This window comes from Sylvia atricapilla, chromosome 23, assembly GCF_009819655.1.
Source record: "Sylvia atricapilla isolate bSylAtr1 chromosome 23, bSylAtr1.pri, whole genome shotgun sequence".
Classification (NCBI taxonomy): Eukaryota; Metazoa; Chordata; class Aves; order Passeriformes; family Sylviidae; genus Sylvia; species Sylvia atricapilla.
The window spans coordinates 7,430,842-7,451,399 of record NC_089162.1 but is presented as its reverse complement, the minus strand read 5'-3'; the positions used below and the strand labels follow the sequence as shown (position 1 = coordinate 7,451,399).

General features: G+C 50.0%; 1 protein-coding gene across 1 annotated transcript; it reads right to left on the bottom strand.

Annotated features, from left to right (window-relative positions):
• Nucleotides 1-1,810: 1,810 nt before the first annotated feature.
• C2CD2L (C2CD2 like) lies at nt 1,811-18,988 on the bottom strand. Its single transcript, XM_066334964.1, has 14 exons — nt 18,656-18,988; nt 17,251-17,346; nt 16,753-16,872; nt 15,625-15,735; nt 14,650-14,763; nt 13,907-14,028; nt 13,624-13,743; nt 13,018-13,086; nt 12,302-12,428; nt 11,829-12,000; nt 10,363-10,464; nt 9,602-9,735; nt 8,850-9,132; nt 1,811-7,434 (listed from the first exon to the last, which is right to left on the bottom strand). Exons 1-14 carry the CDS (start codon nt 18,899-18,901, stop codon nt 7,166-7,168), a joined length of 2,085 nt encoding a protein of 694 aa, XP_066191061.1. The 5' UTR covers nt 18,902-18,988; the 3' UTR covers nt 1,811-7,165.
• Between the last annotated feature and the right edge of the window lie 1,570 nt (nt 18,989-20,558).

Here is a 20,558-nt window from a genome sequence, read left to right as displayed (position 1 = left end):
ACCCTCCGGAAGGAACGCTCCACATCCACGTGCTCCTGCAGGCCCCGGGAGAGGCTGCCACCGGCGTTCCATAAACCAGAGCCAGGAGGGCAGCAGGCACTCCTCTCCTCCCGCAGCTCAGTGCCGGAAGGAGCGGAGACTCCCCCTTCAACCGGCCCCGGCAGGAACCTCCCGCTCATTCCCATTTACAGCTCTCACCTGGGGCCCGCCCTGTGCCCTCACCGTCCTGCGACAACTCGCACCTGCAGCTGCTGCCACCCCGAGTGTGAGGGGCGGGGGCAGAGGGGACTTGCTGCTCATCCCCTGGGCAGTCATTGTCTGCAACCTGACCCGCTGGGGCTCGGGCTTTAGGAGCCCTCTTCTCCCGCAGGTGCCCAATGCTCAAACTGGGATTCCACCTCCAAATTCTGTATATGTGAGGTTCACAATTCCTAAGGAAATCCCCAGCAATCGTTACCCTTAATTTACAATTTTTCCTTTGGAATCATTACTACCTCGTCTTTCTGTGGAAGCGTTCGAACATTCATTGAGAGTTCAGGAGCTGGCTGTTTATGACTTAGCTGACAATCTCCGGCTAAATCCAAACACCCAGAATTACAGGGAAACATGGAGACAGTTTATTAATACTGCTCTCCCCTGCAATTTAATTCTTCATCGCACGTCCCCAGAGCAGATTTACTCCATCCTTTCTTCCCAACAGCACCTCTCCATCACAAATCCCACTTCTCACACTTCTTTCTTCCCATAAACCAAACAGAAATCTACTACAGGGCGGGCCGGGGACGGGCGGGGCCGGCCTCGGGGCAGAGCCCCCGGGCCATCAGCGCGGGCCGGGGAGCAGGGGTCGTTCCGGGAGTCCAATCAGCGCTGCCGATGCCTCAGCGAGCCCGCCAATGGCGAGCCGGAGGGGAGAGATTCAAAAGGGTGCCAGATGTAGCTGCTGCTCTACGGGCTCAGGGCGGACCTCTCCGGTGGGGTCCTGGGGCCCGCCCCGCGCCGCTGAAGCCACGCCCCCGGTGCTGGCGGGCCCCGCCCCTGGCTGCCTCTGGGCCCTGCCTCGCAGAGCCCCGGCTCCGCCCCGAGCCCGCCCCAGGGCCCCGCGCTGCTCGAGACGGGGGCGGGACCATCGCCTGCGGCCCCGCCCCGCCCCCTACAGCTCAGCCGAGTCCAGGATGCTCCCGGCCCTTAGCATCCACATGTGCCAAGGCAGGAAAGAACCATCCCACTGGGTGAAAGGAACAGCAGCTGGGCAAGGATTGAAGTTTTAATGGAATTCATGTACTTGAAAATGCAGTAATTGAATTTACAAAGAGATGAATCATGGTAATTAAACACTTAGCAAGTTTTCCTGGTAATTTACAGAATTCTGTGGATATGGTGAACAACGCCTGATTTACGAACCCTAATTTGGAAAATTTCCCTTGGAAATGTGCCCTATGACACACCAAAATTTCAAGTAAGATGGAAAATTAGCATTTGCAATAAATATTCCTTACAAAAATCAGAGAGAGGAAAAACATGAATAAAAGGAAGGAATAATACCCAAATCCTGGCTTGCCTCCCTTCTTGGGGAGGACCCAAGCTAACCCCTCTCCTACGCTATTTACCTTCTCCTCCACTGCAGGTATTTCTCCTATGTGCCAACCCAGAGTAAAGGAACCCCAGTTAACCCCTTACATTAAATGTTTGGGGGTGTTACAGACCCCTTACATGGATATACATGGTTTGCCATCATTGAGAGGGAGAATTAGGGGAGACAGGGACAGGTTGGAGAGAATAGCACTACACCAGGTATGAAGTCGGACTCAGGTTTTCATTTTCACGTGGTTTAATAAGTTAACAGATTCAGCCATTATATAGCAATAGAATTCTTCTTCAAGATTTACAAAGGTGCAAGAACTAATTTAGTCATACATAGTTTTATTTTATTACTAGCTACACAGATCCAATTCTTGCCCACCTGAACAATGTGAGGTCAAAATAATCCACCCAGATAGAAAGCATCAAAGTACAAAAGAGCACACATGAGCAGGCACTAATTCAAATTCCGTGTGGGTATTTGGTCCAGTACCTTACAAGCAAGGAAGGGTGACGTGGAGCAGTCATGCCTGTAGAAGGAGCTGTGATATCACAAGCGTACCTTTGCCCAATGTTTGACCACCACTGGGACTGTTACTCTACCCTGAGACTCACCGTGACCCTGCAGTAGGGGAGGTGGGATGGAGGGAAAATGCAAAAGAGCACAAATTACAACCCTCCAAAGACTCGAGCATCTCCCCCCATCTACCCAGAAATTATTCCTCTATAGGTTTAGCAAACAATGACTCAAGAGAAGCTATTGCATCACTAAGGCCAAAAAACCTAACAAAAACATTTGCCATACACCCAGTTCTAGTCTAAAAATAGCACGTGCCCGTGGTTTGAAGAAGTTTTCATTACGTTCCCCAGAACTGAGCTTGCTCTCAACCCAAGTAGTCTCTCCTTGCCCTTCTTCATTTCAGTGAAGCAGCCTAAAACCCCACACTCAATTGCATAAAGCAGCACGAGGTGCTTACACTGGCAGGAATCAGACTTGCTGGTTCAGATCTGCCCCAGCAGAAGTCTCTGCAAGAAATGGATATGAATAACACAGAAGCTGGTACAGCCACTCTCCTGCCCCATTTATCAGCACTGTCGTCCTCAGTCACGTTGTGCCGTTACCAGTATAGGCATTTACAGAGTATGCTCTAATTATAAGCACGTGCAAATACACATCCGTGCGTCCAGTTCCTCTGGCCTCAGACATCCATCATGCTAAATCCTATGGCACCCTCGGAACACTGAGGTTTTGAGGTTCCCTTCATTTTTTCCTGTGTCTGTTTGCCACTTACTCAAGAGGATGTCTCTCATGGGCCAATACCGAGGGCTTTGTGGATGACGAGACTCCTAAATAGCCTTGCCTAAGCGTAGGGAAATGATGCATCCGGACAGAAATATACTTACAAGCACACTTACAGCTAGTGTAAATCCATTTTCTTCAGAGAAATAAAAATACACAGCATAGGTAAGTTCTAGTAAATCTGTTCAGCCAAAATAGGAAACAACAAACAAAACAAAACCCACAAACAAAAAACTCCCTACAAACCAAAAAACCCTCCGAGCAAACCCAAACAAACAAAAATCCAAAACAATCCCAACACACTGCCTGCTTTGGCTTCATTTACAAGTCACTGCTCTGCTTGTGCAGCCAGTAGCAAAACACAGCATCTGGAATGCAGGCCCTCATATGCAGGTTGAAGCCTCCATGCACTCAAGTCCACTGCTCGGCTGTTCCTCTTCCACCATGTGTTTAGTCAAGGTGCAAATAAGTGAGCCTACCCTGAGACAACAATCTGCCAACTGCAGATCATTTGAGACTTAAAAGTCTGATGGTGGCCTGCACCACATCATGGCGCTTGCTCCTGTGGTCCCAGGCATCATGAAATGCCACAGAGCGACAGCAGCACCAAGGCGAGGGCACAGGTATCTAGAAGAAGTAAGAAGTTAAGAAGGGAAAGTAGATTTCAAATAGCATTTCTTCTGCCCTAAGCCAGAAACAGAAGTAGGATTAACCAGAAAAGAGGTTTCTTAAAGCAGCCATTTTCCATTCTATGCCGGAAAATTCCTGGGGACTTCATCTTTGCAGCTTCTGGAGAACAAAATCCTTATGTGACCTTCTCTTTTCCATCTGAGAAGATCAGGATAGACAAATCGTTTCTCAATACCAATAATCGCAACTCCGCCACGAGGCAAATTCATTACCATTCATGCTCTGAGAACCAGAAGAGCCACCTGTGCTCTCATAGTCAGTATAACAAAACTAGCACTTGCTGCCTGGGAGATGCAACCATCTCTGCAGGCCAGACAAAAAGCCTTGTTCAGATAAGCGAGGAAAGATCAACACGTTAATGAGAGCATATCAGAACCAAGAAAATGCACACAACAGACCCATGCCCTGCTGTTCCTCAAACAGCACTTTTGCAACCACCCTGAAAATGATCTGTACTTACAGAGAACATTTAAAAGAAGATTAAAAGTTACAATACCACTCCTATGCTGTATGACTTCGAGAAGCAACAAAATACCAGAAATACATCTCCTCAAGGAAACACAAGCAGATGTAGGACCTAATGTTTGGGGATATGCTCTGTCAGCACTTGACAACATTTCTTTCCTTTGCTAGCTGTCCAACCAGATACAGATTTGCAGCACAACTTACTGCCTGTGGTAAAAAACACGGCTAAAAATTCAAGGGAAGATATGCCCCTACTGGCATGCTTCCCACGTGCCATTCATTTTGCCAAACAGAATGCAGGTGTCTGCCACCACACCAAGTTCAAAATCAAAACCCCTATCTCCACTGCAAGTCACAGCCTGGAGCCAACAAACCATGGACAAACCAGGAAAGCCATGGACATATGACAGGAACTACCCATTTAACATTGCTAGAGAGTCCCCATGCCTGGCAAGTAACTCAAGCTTCTGTTTTACTCTCTTTCCTATCACCTCCTCCACGCCAGACCAAAATACGCTGGTCAAGAATCTAGGTATGTGTTTGTCAGACAGGAACCTCGCCGTTCCTGCCTCCAGTCTACAGTGGACAACACTGGCTAGCCCTCACAGTCCTCCTTGTGTACATGAGCCTCAGATCCCTGGCTCTGAAGAACACTGGTGACCCTCGGTGTTCACCTCCAGCCACTCTGCAACCAAGACAGCTCAAGCTGCTCTTACAGTTTGAAGAAAACATGGGACCATCAAAGGGGACTCACAGCAGGTCCTCGACTAACCAAGAACTGAAGAGCCGCACGGTCTTCCACTCCAACCAGCTAGTGCAAGGCTTCAGAGTCTCCCACCAGAGAAACGGTGCTGTCTGGGTTCAAATCTTCAAGTTTAATACCTTGAAATGGTGTAAAATGAATAAATAACATCCAAAAATGGAACATAAGGTACTGTCATAGCTACAAGTCATAGAGGGAATGGTGCAGAAGAGAATACCAAATAGAAACCAAACTTTGGGAACAAGGGCGTGCCTCAGAAGGACAGCGCTGCATGTGACAGCACCGTGCCAACCTGGCAAAAAAAGCTGTGTGAAACTGGTGGCTGGATTGCTGCAGGCAAGCTAGAGATGGCCAAGTTCCAAATGGCACTGCAGTGCAAACTGTTCACTCGCATCAAGGAAAATGATCCTCAGCAAGAAACAGTGAGTGCTCTAACATCTGAAGAGCAAACAAAGCCACAGTGCCATGCGGACAGGTAAAGAAACAAAGGATAAAAGACGTGACAGAGCTTGGGACAACAAAGACTCCCAGACAAAAACAGATGTAGGAGTTCCTGGTCAGCCAGCTGAACCAATACAATTTTTCACATTCATATATGTCCAATAATGTGATGAACCAGCGGGAAAAACAGCTCAGAGTCCCTCCTGCTAGCACACACCACTGGCACTTTCAATTACAGCTCTTGGTAACGCTGGCCTTCCCCACCTGTACAAATACGCAAGAAACAGGTGTATGTAAATCCTTTTGCTGCAGCACACCGAACACATTCTGGTCCTTGGATATGGCACACAGCGGCACTATCACAAGTCAGGTTTTGTCCTTCCAAGAAACACATTTTACCTGCGCCATCAAAAGAACTGCTTTTTCAGTTAGCAGCATCCAGTGTAAGGAAGGGCAACAGACACCATTACAGGAGATACTCTAAAGGGAAGAATATAGCTAGAGAAGCCAGTCAGGCCTGGGAAATAGCTCTTCTGGGAGGTTTTTCCTCCCATCTGTCCCACCTCCTAAACTCAACAACCCACAGGAGAGCAGGAGGGGTCTCTCAAACCAGGAATGCTGACAGGGTGTGAGCATTTCTCCAAACAGCATTGTTATGTGCTGTCTGAAGGGAACTTCCGGGGATATTATAGATAGAACATGTACGGGTCATGAGGCGGGACAGCTGTTTCTCTAGGACAGTCTCCTTCTGCACAGGGATTCTATTTTCCCCTATACACCTCTCCCTCTCTGCAAATACCTGCTGCAGAAATGCCCTCTGTTTCAACGGGGTGGATCATGTTTGCAAGAGGAAAGGAAATACCAAATGCAATCCAGAAAGATTCCCTCTACTAAAGGAAACCCATCAGTGACAACATGTAACTTTTGCCTCTTCCTGCAAGGTGCCTTCAGGCTCCCCATTAGACTGCCTTTCACTGTATTCTTTGCCTTATTACTGTCAAACATCTCCTGCATGGTGCCAGTCCTTGGCACAAGAACCGTGAGAACATGAGACTGCATGCTTGGCAGCTCCGGAAGACAGCCTGGCATCCCCAGCCACCCCAAGAGTAAGGGATTTGCTCATAAAATAGCTGGTGTGTGCATTCAATACAGGCCCTTCCCTGTTCAAGAACACAGATGTGGAAGGAGTGTTGTGTCACGGGGTGGCTGGACAGGGTGGCAGAACCGACAGCACTGACCAGGCACTCTTGTGAGGGCCGGGCTTCTACAAAAACTTGAGCAGTGGATAAAACTTCCTTCTTCAAGACTTCTTCCTTCAACACAGCTCAGAAAACAGGGGTTCCTCAGTGCTGTCTGAACCAGAGACCCTTCCAATGGCAGAGCCATTGATAAAAGGACCACAACTCTGACAGCTGTCTTCTGACAGCTCACAGCCCAGGAACGCATCACCCTGCCAGCGCACCTCAGATTACAGCCTCTGCATCAAGCACGAGCAATAATATTGTTTAGATCTTCAGTGCTTGCATCATTCTCTGTCACAAGAAGAGCTGAGCGAGACTACATCCCGTACTTCTCGGCACTGTAACTAACCCAACAGCCTCTTGATTTTAACTCTGAAAGTTGCCACTTGAGAGACCTGCCCCCGTTTCCGTGAGGCACCTGATGATGCCAGACGGCTACACACATGGAGTCACTTCTGCAGTTCCTGGGATCCCCAGGAGGATTAGCACGCCACCTGGATTTTCTGGGAGAGCACAGTGGGGTGCACCAAGCAGAAAGGCTAAGCCAAGGCAGCCAAACACCCTAAGTCCCGGGTTTGCCACCTCCACTCCCCAAATGGCGTAAAGCACTGGGGCGTCTTCCCTCAGCCAAGGTTGGAAAGAACTGGACAGCAAGTCACAGATACCATGGAGTGGGAAGACAAGAGACTAGAAAATGATCTCTGAGAAATCTTTCCAATGGGCTTCTCCCTCCTTCAGTTTCTCACCAGCCGATGTGTGGTCACTACCTCTGGGTTTGGATTTAGACTTGAGGAGAAGTGTTTGATGAGGCGGGTGAGAGAAGCTACCAGTTTTCTTTCTGGTGGTGGAGTTGGCAGTGACATTGGACAAGTCATCGTGTGACTGGCTCAGGCCCGCTTCCTTCTGCTTGCTCCTTCTCCGGAAGATGAGCTTGGTACCGCTACGAAGAAAGCTAACTGTGGAGACAAGGAAGGAGACAGAAACCATGATAGCGTCCCGCACGGGCAGTTTCAGGGACAGTAACACACCCAGCCATTCCCAGATACGCAGCAGTCCTCTTCCTCACTGAGATGCAGAAGTATGCGGCTGGTCAGCTAATCCCAGCTTCCAAGCACAAGGCGAAGTCTCAGTTCATGACAGACTGCAACACCAACGAGCTGCTTCACTAAACATTTCATCCCATGTCCCCTTCTGCATAAACTTCCTTTTACACAATGTCCTCCCCTCAGTGGAAGCATCCAGCATTTAAATGAAAGCCAAGACTCATACAAATGGAAAACAAGTGAGATCACCTGAACCAGAAAACCCTGAGAGGAACATACAAGAAGGAAAAGGCGTCTCAGACTGGCCTGTCTCAAGGGCACAGGGATTAACTTTGTCATCTAGTGCCTGGAACAACTGCCTGTGCTTTCATGACATGCCCAGTCTTTGGAGGCAAATAATGCCAACGGCTCCTTATGACTCCCACAAGCAGGAGAAGATGGAGACGTGATTGCTTTCAACCTCAAATGGATTAGAAAGACACATAAAAACCTGCATGCCATATAACACTACAACAGTATTTCCTACAGAGGGAGTTTGCTTTCCATTCTCCCTCTCTTCCCCACCCACCAGCTCTCTCAAGAATCTGGGTCGCACATCCTTCTACCCACTGACTTTTAAAAAAAAGGAGCCTCCACAGCTCAAACCATACCTGGTCATAACATAATTCAACTCCCCAAAATTGTCCCACTCTAATATTCTGAGTAATTAAGATTTTGATTTGCATTTCCTTATGTAAGTCAGTAGCAGAAAAATCCAAGGCACACCATCCACGTAACTGACAAAATGTGTGGAAAGGCCAGGACATCAGCTAGGTTGGAGCAGCACACTCCATCATTTAAAAGACATCAGTTTGTGTGGAGACCTTACTGTACAACAGGTCAGAGGCACTAGCTGCTTCAATACTAACAGAGAAAGAAGGGCAATCAAGGCCCATACAATCCGCATTGCTGGGTGGCCTCCATGCCCACACCCAATTCAGAGCGTGTTAGATGCTCAATGTCAGATTCAGAGCATGAATCATGATCTACGGACACACACTTGATCTGTGCACCTGGAGACCAGGGAGAGAAAAGGGGTTCTCGGTAACACGCAGGGTCCATAGAGAGCATAGAAACTTGAAAAGCTACAGAAGGCATTTCGAATCACTCCAGTGGAAAAACCACAAGAGAAAGACAGGCTCTTCCAGGCTCCATCAGAACCTGCTCTTAGCTATGCTGAAAGGTGGCTGCAGACCCCATGCTTGGGGAACCTGAATGTCACTTCATCCTCAAGTAGAGCTAATGTTACAGGCTCATGCTAGCTACCCTACCTAACAGTTCATCCTTACCTTTATGATCTTTCAAGCTCCTTGTCTCAAGGGCTCCTGTGGAGCCAGTTTCAGACTCAACATCTTCCACGGAGGGTCTTTCAGAGATGTCTGATCGCGTTGTCTCATCCAGCTCCTGACTATCCCTTGGTCCCAATGGTGACGCTTCCAGTTGCTTCGACAGTTCGGTAAAATCATGCATCCGGTCAGCTGTGCCCTCTGCCTCAGAGTCCCCACATGCTGTGGCCTCCAGGGATGCAGCATAACCCAGAGAAAGTGCCATTTCATCTTGAGCAATAGGTACCTGAAGGGCGGTTAGAGGGACAGACAGACACAAGGACAGGATCAAAAGAATTGCATTTGTCTCCCTACTTCCATCTACACCTACATACAGGTGACCCAGGTCAGATCATCAGTACCAGATGGCACCGATGGAAAATTGTCACTCTTTGGCTGAAATATACTGGCATGTGACCGATTACAAAGCGTTGCACGTCCCTCATTCCCACAGCCAAGTTCAAAGAGAACTTCTTTTACTCTCCACACAGTTCAAAACCAGCTATGGCAGCCACATCCCTTTCTGCAGCTGCCCTGCAGACTGGCAAGGTACCTTTTAACGCTCACCGGGAAGCAGTGAAAGGCTTCTGATGAGCCAGTCATCTGTTCTGGAGCTTTCCCACACCAGTCCGTCCCTACAGGACAGGTTAGTTTCATGCACACGTTCCTAAAAACAACCTCCCAGACTGAAAATGCAGCTCCTAACTACCAGTGACCTTGGACACTCCTGAGATGATCAGTGTACTACGTTTTGTTGGTGTCTTCTTGGTGGTCTTGTTATTCGTCTCAGTTAGCTGCCTGATTGCCGTCTCAGCCACCGGATCCAAGTCACTGGGCATATGGCTACCCCCTGAGCACAAGAAAAATACCAGTGCTTGAAGAAACAACCTTCAGCAGAGGTAAAAGGTTGCTTGCTGACTGCAATGCTTGCAATAGTCAACTTACACGCACACAAATGTAGTTTCCCACCCAGAGTCTATGATAGACTTGTCCAATAAACAGAACAAAGAAGCTCTGTATAGCTAGCTCTTGGCTTTTTAAGGTACCTGGAAAGTTTCATTTCCCACGAGGCATACCATTAAAATACCCCACCCCACCCCAAACAAAGACTTCCAAAGACTCCCAATAGTTTGCTTTGGCAGCAAACTGTCCAAACAGCTGCAGTGCACTGTCCCATACACAATCAGAGCCCCAAGTGTAGGCTGAGCAAAGCTCTTTGGGTCCGGATAGCCTGTAAAGTTCTTGTCAAGCAAGGAAACACTCACAGTGACTGACTGAACAGTCAAAGGGCTATGTCTTTTACCTGCCCGCACCACCACCACCAGCCTTCTGCCCCCACCTTCCCTCAGGCACTTGGACATTCACTGAAGCAGAAAATGTAAGCAAGTTCAGGGAACCACAATCAGACTGACACTTTCTAAAAGAGGCTAAGGAACACAGTTACTTCAGTAAAAGCCTCTAATTTCCAAGCACTTACGGCTACTGCTGGGCAAGTGGTCGTGAGGACAGCTGGTCTCCAAGAGCACTGTTGTCTTCTTTTCAGTCACTTCCACTTTGGAAGGCGACCTCGATGGTGACTCTTCGCAGGAAAAGAGACACCGAGATACCAGTAAGTGGAGACGAAGCTTATACAACTATGCTATCATATTGCGCCCCTACACACGAACCCAAAATGCCTCAAGCGAGCATTCAGAGAGCCTGCACAGCAGCTCTGCGAGGCTTTGTGGCAACAAGCAGTAAGAAGCCTACTGGGAAAAAAATCAGAGTCACGGAATGGTTTGGGTTGGAAGGGACCTTAAAGACCACTTAGTTGCAAGACTGCCATTAGACCAAGTTGCTCCAAGCCCTGTTCAGCCTGGTCTTGAACACTTCCAGGGATGGAGCAGCTACAGCTTTCCCTGGGCAACCCACACCAGTGCCTCAGCACCCTCAGAGGAAAAATTTCTTCCTAATGGCCAATATATAAATCTACCCTCCTTCAACTTAAAGCCATTCCCCCTTGCCCTACCACTGCATGCCTTTGTAAAAATCCCTCTTCAGCCCTCATGTAAGCCCCCTTTTAGGTACTGCAAGGCTGCTTGCTGTGATGTCTCCCCAGAGCCTTCTCCTCTCTGGCCTAAGCAGCTCCAACTCTCTCAGCCTTTCTTCACAGGGAGGTGTTCCAGGTATGTGACCAACTTAGTGGTCCTCCTCTGGACCCACTCCAACAGGTCCATGTCTTTCATGTGTTGGGGGGCCCCAAGGGTGGACACAGTACTCAAGGCAGAGTCTCACAAGAGCAGAGCAGAGGGGGAGAATCACCATTCTCGACCTGCTGGCCACGATTCTTTTGACGCAGCCCAGGATACAGTTGCCTTTCTGGGCTGCAGTCCTGTGAAACAGATGCACAGCAATACCTCATTTGTGTCATTTCCCAGCCCAAATTCTTGGAATATCCAGCACCACATTCACCAGGATGCCAGACTGCAAGCAGCAACAACCCCTAGTAAGCCAGGTCAACATGCTTTTGGCTCCACATTCAGTACGTTCAGCATAACTTCTTTAGCAGTGAAGAAACTAGAGAAATCATGGCTAAACACTTAGCCTGACATCACGCAGAGGCTACATGGCAACACATCCATTAGACCTTCCACCACCAAAAGAGTATGTGAGAGGCTCATACCTCCCTCACTTCCCCCCAGACACAGAGCTGCATCAATCCTCTCCCCTAGGGCTACACAAGAGTTTCCAGCCGGCCACGAAGACATTAGGGGAACAACTAGGATGCCCGTATTCTGATCCACACACCAAAAGCAGTACATAAAGTGCGAGCCTGCAATAACCAGACGTGATGCCTAAACAGTTCTGCTACTGTCTTTATGAGCAGCCATAGGAATATTGCAGCTAAGTCTGTGCTGTCATAGGAGCCACCTGTACAATACATTTGCTGCTGCACAGCCTCACCCAGTTTGCAGTCTGCCTTGGGCCGGGACTGAATTGTGGTGACAGTAGTCACAATGGTGCCATCGGGCATGATGGTCCGGTCCATCTCCACCTTCTTAGTGGGGGTGATGCTGGTTCGCAGAGATGTGGCTTGCAGAGCATTCAAAGATGCAGGACACTCCTGGAACAGCAGCTATAAAAAATAAAGCACTGCTCAGAGAGCGCTTTTCTTTCAAGATGGAAAGGCAGGCATATTTGGGCAACAAAAGCTAGGGCTCCGGGCACCAAGGAGCCATCCCCAGTAGAGTATCAGTCAACAGCAGGAGGCTTCAGGACCGAGGGTCAGGTGACATCCACTGTCCACGGCGTAAGAATCTGCTAGTCCTCTGTGCCAAACTCAGGTCCAAACACGCGTTGTCTCCAGCTAGAGGCTCACATTATGAATGCTTCCGGAGCATGCGTGTTGTGCAGAGCTTGTGGGATCATGAGCTCACCTCCAGTGTAATGGTAGCTTCAGCTGTCAGTGACTGTCCAGCTCCCGGGGCCAGTGAGCAGACCTGTCTCCCAGATGGTTGCTTGCCCAAAGAATCTATCAAAAGTGTGGTATATGCCAGCAGCAATCTGCAAAAAGGAAGAGTAAAAATGAAACACTTCACACGACCTTAGCACCTCAGACATTTCCAAGGTAAGCTACGCCTTTCGGAAGCAGCCCTATGGGCCAACATAGCAGATCCCCCACAACTCCACTAACTTCCTAGGTTCAAGAGGGAGAAGGGGCAGGCAGTGCTGCTCCGCTCCTCTTCAACAATTCAGGAATCAACTCCCTTAAAAAGGTGACCACTGTGTGGCCTCCATCAAAAACAGATGCTGCACTTAGTCCCCAGCTGAGTACAAAAGTTAAGAGCCTTATGCAAAGCTCTCCTAATACAGGAGGGAAAATCCCACATGCCTCTCCATGCTTCAGAATGCAGACGAGCAGGCCACAGGAACCTCCTGATTCAAGGTCAGATCCAGACCATTTTGGTAAGAAGAACAGAGCCCAGAGTTACTTCACACAAGTCACAGAAGCTCACATAAAGCTAAATATGAAAAATCCTTTGCAGAAGTCATCACACGTACTGACAGAGAACCACCATGAGCTTAAAGCACAGTGAGTACCTTAGGCATTTTTGCCTCCCCATCTTACAACCCATCTTATAGCTGTTCGTACTCACCTCCCCCTTCGCCACTGTTCCCCAGCACGTGTAGTTTCAGTTCTTTGCTTTTAGGTCCCAACTCCCTGTTGAAACCAAAGACGAGCTGGTGTTAGGCACTCTTTTTTAAGTGGCCATGGAGCAAAAAACCTCATTCAGTATCTTCCCTGCCTCCAATCTCACAGGCCTCATCATCCTCTCCAAAGTTTCAGCAGCATGCACTACTGTGGAGGGACACAACCAGAGCACCAAACCACACAAATGAGAACTCCGGTTTGTGTACCCTGCAGAGATGTGCAGGCTGCCAGTGGAAGTTGAGAGGGCAATCACTCTGGAAGACTGTTTATGCTACAGCTCTCTTGCACCTGCTGCACCTACAATCAGCATTTCTGCCCACCCAATTAAAACACAGAGTATCCAGAGACGCAAGGAATGTGTATGCAAGCTGGAGCCAAATGCCGGAATAAGCAGTCCAGCGCAGGGGCAGCACAAACGGACACTGCCCCGTGATGCAGACTTCACTGCTGCACCATGCACACCAGTTACTGCAGCATGATATTGATACCCGGAGACTGTGCTGGTCCACCTACACAGTGCCAGCCAGAAAGAGAGCAGACACTTACAGCAAGAACTCATCATTCCATTCCATCTCTCCTCCAGCACTGACACTGCCACCTGTCATCGGCCTCGTCCACTTCTGCTGCGGAGGGCTGTCTAGCTCTGCCACGCAGCGTATCTCCCAACTCCTGCAACAGAGAGACAGAGGGCACATGTGCGCTCATCAACAAGAGGCAGTGGTTCGTCAGGCACACGCCCCTTTTTTCCATTCAAACCCACTCAAAACATCCACTCGCTCCAATCTCGCCACCTGCACGCTTGCCCTGTGGATCAGCAATGTTTTCACGCTTACCTCCCTTCCCCTGGCAGCCCAAGTTCAGCACTCGAAGATTCCGGAGCAACAGCTTAGAACCCAGAGGGGCTGCTGCTACTCCGGACGGGGACTCTCGAGTCAACTTATTGCTGGGTACCTGAGGAATGACGAGAGCGAGACCGATACCTTTATCGTTCACTCGCCAGTAGACAGCAGCAAGACGCATTGTCCTTGTATCTGTTAAGTAGCTCCTCACACCAACACAGGAGATACCCACAAAGCCATCAAGAGATGCTGCAGGTTTCCAAAGCTACTGACCTCCAGTGGGCCCTCGTGTTATTTCAGATGGGAAGTTTAAGGCAGACAGAAAAGGAGAGAGGCAAGCACAAGCACAAGCTGGCTACCAGACAGTCAACTGATGATGACAAACCATGGGCCATTCCATGCCTGCAAAAGCTGTCCTGGACAGAGCCTTGAGAGCTCAGAGCAAGGGCGACTGCCAAAAGACAGATGTACCTCAGGCAGTCCAGCTCCGCAAGTACACAACCAACAATCAGCATTCAAGAAAAACAGTGGAAGGAATTGCCCTTGGGAGCAATTTCTAATTATCCCTATGCACCATGTCGCAGTACCCAAACTCCGATGACGGTGCAGGCCAGGATTCGCTGTCGTCCAGAAGTGAAACTCAACCCTTGGATTCCTGCCTGAGCCTCAGCCCTCAGAAGCATCTTGGGGCCTGTGTTTGAGGCACAAGAATGACACAGGAAGAGTGACTTACCGCACTTACTCCAGTGATGCAGGCCATCAAATTCACCATCATGGCTGGCTTCGTGCTGACAATGGTATCCTCAATCAGATCTTTTATAGTGGACAGATTTGCTCTCCCTTCATCCTTCTCTCCGTAAATCAAGAGGAAATGCAGGAAAGTCATAAAAGAAAGTACACATTTACAGCTCCAGCTGCGTCTCAAGCCTCTAATATGCTACACAGTCATTCTCCCAGTAATAACCTCCCAGATACTCTTCCCATATTCCATACTCGCTGTCCTTAGTGCTTAAAGCTTCTGTGTAGCAGCTGCAGCAAACGCAAGCTTTCTAAATGAGACAAACTAAGCCTCTACTTCTGTAGTTTGTCTGGTGTAAATTCTTACAATATAGCTTTTGTAGTCTGTCACATGCTCACCATCTCAGGAGATGGTGCCACCACACTTTCGGGAAAACAGCCAAATTCCTATTATCTACTCAGGATAAAGTAGCAAAGGTTCCAATAAAACAACAAATCAATCAACCTATTTGGATCATGGAAGTGCAAGCATATCCACACTCTCTTCATTAAGCCTCTAACCCAGGGATTCTCTCTACATTAATCTCTTAAATTTTAATTAATCCCTTCAAAAAACCCAACAAACTTAATCAACAAAACCAAGCCAACACAAACAACAACACCACCTCACACCAAGAAAGAGCAGCAACCCAGCTTGTTTTGCAGCTCTACATATGACAACAGCAGGAGGAACCTACACGGATAGAAAGCCTTCAATAGATACTGGTACCACTTCAGCCCTCTTGATGATGCTGTTGACACAGCTGAGCTAGTACAGATTCCAGGATCAATGGAAAGAACCCCTTCCACTGCCCTAAAGGGCAATGGCAGTGAGTTGCCAACCCTTCTCCACAGCAGCCTGCCTTCTAGCTGTTCCTGCTCCTTCCTCCCTTCCTCCACTCAAGTCAGCCTCCTACTTTTAGCCACTCACCTCAGGAAGCTCAAGTCGTGGAAGAACCAAAAGGTCCAAGTCTGGTCTGCCTTTGAATGTCCATGACACCAAGAGACTCTCACTCTGTATCTCCTCTAAGTGGATCTCCACCTGGGCCCAGAACAAATATTCACAGTCGGAAACAGCTTCTGTTTACATTAGGTGATTTTTGCCCCGTTCCAAATTCGGCAATTGAAAGGCCCTCACACCAGTGTGACAGTAAAAAACAGAACATAAGAACACAAATGCTCCCAGGCCTACAGGATGAAGCAGTTGCAGAAGCCTCAAAGCTCTATAGCAGGATCTGTCTTCCTCACTGCTGTTGGATGCCCAGGTACCACCAACAGGAAAAATGAAGGCTTTTCTGAAGAAAAAGCCTACAGTACAATCCAAAAGTGCCCAACTGGGCACCAACACATAGGATATTTACTGAGCTACATCAATTAGCCATTGCCAAATGTAAGCACAGCTATTTATAAGTTAGCAATGCATCTCTAGGAGATGACTCTAGGGTTGAAAACCCCTCTGGGTCTGCAACAACAAACCAGACTCTACACAATCCTGTAGTTTAGCTGAAGTTAGTTAAAAAGTTGCACACCCGTGTACCCATAAAAGCATCATTAATGTGACAGACAAAGGCAAAACCACACAGGAACTGAACTGAACTGACCTGAGAGCTCTAGTAAAAACTGGATAATGAAATTCAACATAGTTCTCAATTGCCAGGTTGACATTTACTGACAACATGGAAGGACAAAAGCAACAGATCTGAGACTCAGTGGCCACATAAATAACCAAAAAGAGGCATACAGAATAGACAGAGCACAATTGGGAACACAGAACTTGACGTATTCCAAAACACAGGCAGGCATGTGGTAATCTAATCTAATCTAATCTAAAAATTTTGAAGGGATTAATCTAGCCAAAATCTGCAGATGAAGACTCGGAAAACAAGATCTGGCATGCAGATGGGAAGTATTTGCCACCTCACCAAATGTTAAGTGACTGCACACTGCTTCTTCCAGCCCAGCGAGGTCTTTATTTGCATTGAACAAGGTCCTTCTTCCTCAATCAGCATGAGACTAGATAGAGGAGTAAAGTCAACATCTAACTTCTCACAACCCTCACCTGAGCCTGCAGCACAGCCAAAGTGACATGGTACGTGTCCACAGAAACAGCAACTGGGGACTGCTGAGTAACAGAGACAGGGAATTTCACCGCTTCAGCTGACAGATGGCAGCACAGCACCTAAAAAGAAAAGGAAAAGATGAGTTTATATCCTGGCAATAGGCAAGCACGTTATTCTCACCAAGTTCACTGCAAACCTGCCACTTCAGACCCTGGGCTGTGACAAGAGCTCTCTTCTGCTCTCTACAGTAGGAACCTGATGTTTGGGTTCAGTATTCATACACCCGGGCTCCACCAACAGATGTTCCCTCACAGAGCTCACCGATGCGCAGCTCCAGAGCCTCCAAACAAGACACAGGCCTCCAAACTCCTCCAAACAGACCTCACCCAAAACCTCCCTGGTTCCACCATCTCCATCACAAAGGCTCAGTAGCCTCTGTAGAACACACCATAATGGAGTAACACCACACTGTACAATTCAAAACAGCAAAGCCTTACCATGCTGTGGTCTGACTGTCCCTTGCATGTCACACAACTTATATTTGCGGCTTGTGGTAACTGAGGACCCTCTTCAAATGTGATCTGCACTGAACTCTGCAAAGAGAGAACTCTATTAGTTCCCAGTAGTCAGAGCCACGCAGATAGTTTCAAAGAAGATTATTGATGTGGGGGCCCAGAGACACTCCAGTCTGTTTTCACAAATTCGCTCAGGACCCAGAACTATCGCACACTATAATTCTACCCACCTTGGCTTGTCCGTGCAGAGAAAGGAAACAAGGTGTCACGTTAAAACTGGAATTCACAAACAGATATAAGCACCTCCAGGAAAGTCCAAATCTCATCCAGAATCTCACATAACACAAAGTCCTCCAGGATAACTGCCAGACCCCGCTTACAGAACAGCTTTTAGGGTTTAGAAGCATGTGTGCTTTCTGAGCAGACATGCTCCAGACAAGGCGCAGCTGCAGCAGAAACTGAAGTATGACCCTCCAGGGCCCTCCATGTCAATTCAGCCACTGGCTAATCTTCCCTTTGTAAAGAAGTCCTAAATTCTGGAACTTACACATTCAAGTAATTTTGTGAGAATCTGAGTAATTCCATATGTCAGAAAAGCACGGCATTTCAGATATGGGAAACTGGCTTGCATTGTGGTAAGAGGAACACGGAAGCAGACGGTGAGTTTCTACGGAGGAAGTGGGGAAGCACTAAGCCCATGAGGGAAGGCACTTCACACTGAATCCAGCCTAGAATTTGTCACTTTGTCAAAAAGGGAGATACTTTTCCCTATCTTGCTGGAAAACCCAAACACAAGACGAGACTTTAACTGCTTTTTCTTCAAATACATTAGCTTTATGCTAACTTTTTTTAGCTCTTGATTTTCCTATACAACTTAATACAAAAGCAACCCCTTCCCACTCACACGGCAGAAAAAAAGGAGATTGCAATAGACTTTGGACTGCTTTGGATCACAGTTTCTGTGGGCATAAGTCCTTGCCTTGCAGGCTACACAAGCTATAATGCAATTACTTTCTTACGAAATCAAGGCAAACTCTCCTCGTGAACTTCAAAACTACAATAATACAACGGTAATACTGAGAGATTAAAGAAATAAATACCAGAAAATTTCGAAGAGATTGCTATGGAAACATCAGAGTGAGTACACTACTGTCCCAACCCCCGTTCAACGACGCGTAGTAACCCGCTCCGCCCTTTTCGCGCTCGCACACCGCAGCATACTCCCGCGCAGGCCCGAACTGAGCCGTCCGCATGGGTCCCGGTGCCTAACGGCTCCTAGCGCCCTGCGGGGAATGGCTGCCCCGACACTCGCGAACGAAAAGGAGGCGGGTGGGCCCGCCTCACCTCGCTGCCGCTCCCGCGCTCCCCGGCTCGTGCCCTGCCGTACCCCGTGCCGGCGCGCCTGGCTGTTGAGAGCTCGCACCCAAGCTCGCTGCCACTGCTCCCGTAGGGACCTGAGGGCGAGAAGCGCCGCAAGCAGCGCCTGGGCCCCGGCCTCCTCCGCCGCCGCTCCGCGACGCTGCAGCGCTCGCACGGCCGTGGACCGCCAGTACTGCAGCAGCCAGGCCGCCACGGTGAGCAGCGAGGCGGCGAAGAGCAGCACCAGCGCAGCCCAGCCCAGGTCCAGCCCCATGGCACGGTGCGCGGGGCTCACGGCGGCGCGGCGGGCATAGCGGGCGGCTGCGGCGCTGCCCCGCTCGCGGTACCGGGTGCACGTGGCCCCGCCGCAGCCCCCGGCACCGCACCGCGCACCCGCCCGCCGCCTCTTTCCTTCCGGCGCGGCGAAACGCGCGCGCCCCCCGCGGCCCGGCGGAGCCGCCCGAGCCGCGGCGCACCCACCGCCCGCCTACTCCGCCCGTGCCTGCGGGCAGGCTGTGGCACCCAGTCTGAACGGCCGGGAAATCTCACGACGGCTGCCGCGAACCTTCTCTTCTGGGGGACTGAAATAGGAGAACAACCGCGATCTGAAAGCCCAGCTCCCACCGGTTTCCAAGCTCCGATTAACGACGCTTGTTCTACCTCACACTCTTCTCTGCTGGGAGTCGCTACCCCCGTTCCCACAAGGCACGTAGAACACTCAGCAAGGCGGAACCTTTCCGTTCGTCTGCTCCCGATTTTGCCGCTCTCGCCGTGGGGGCAAGTAACACGAGTTTTGATCACCTCCGACAGTCATAACCCAAAGTATGAGCGCCTCTGGCCAGACGTGCTCCCCTGCACCTCTGTGCTGTGCTTTCCTCCCGGCGCTACCATGTGCCCCGCCTCAAAGTTCATTTAAAGTCTACAAAATCACTTCTGCGTATGTTCAACAGACAGCAGAGCAGAAGTGGCTCTCAACGCAGCAGCAGCTCCCTAGGCAGCCACAAAGCCATCAGAAAAATCAGATACAGACATCAGAAACCATTTAAGGTTGCCATACAGGTGCAGGGCATGTAGTTGTTCTTCCGGCTACCGGACTTTCTGCTGCGTCTCCCCTGTGCTCATCGACTCACACCTGAATAAACAGAACAGTCAATGGACACTGAGCCTATCCTGCCTTCCCCTCCCCAGCCCCTAAAATGCCCCGAGGGCCCAACAACAGTTACAGCTTCCCTGACAACAAAAATCTCCACTAAGGTACTTACTGAATTTTCCCGACATCTGAGGAAACATGTGGAGAAACGAACCCGACAGCCGCTCACTTCTCCGCTCTCGCGCATTCTGGAACCCTGGTAACATGGCTCGCCGCCTCGCCGGCCGGCAGTGACAGCGCTGGCCGGAGCTTGCCGGCAGCCGCTCTCAAGCGCTGCTTCCCGGACCCGGGCAAAAGGCGGTTCCAGCTGGGAGGCGGGCGGAGCCGTCGGTCATTCAGCACTGCCGCGGTCCCAGCCGCCCCGCCCTCCACTGGGACTCACCTGCTCCCCGCATGGGAGAAGTGACGTATCTGGAAAAAGGGGGGAAAGTTGGGGAGGCCCAAGGTGGCCATGGCGGTTGCGGGCATTGCGGGGCGGAGTCCGTGGCGGGGCTTTCCCGGGCGAGTGCTGCTCCCGCGCAGAGTTTCGGAGGAGCAGCACCACAGACCTTAGCACCTGGGGACAGGCGCCTCCACACGCCCGCAGAGCGGCTGAAACCACTACCGATCCCTGCCGTCGTGGGAGCAAAGCTCCCTGCCAGCAGGAAGCTTATGCCAGGGCCAAAGATGGCGCCCCCGCCCCCCGACAGGCCGCGAGGGCCCCGCGCATCCGGCGCCGCCCGCGTAGTGCCCGGCCGGGAAGGCGGTGGGCAGCGCCCCCGCCCGGCCTCGCTCCGCGCCC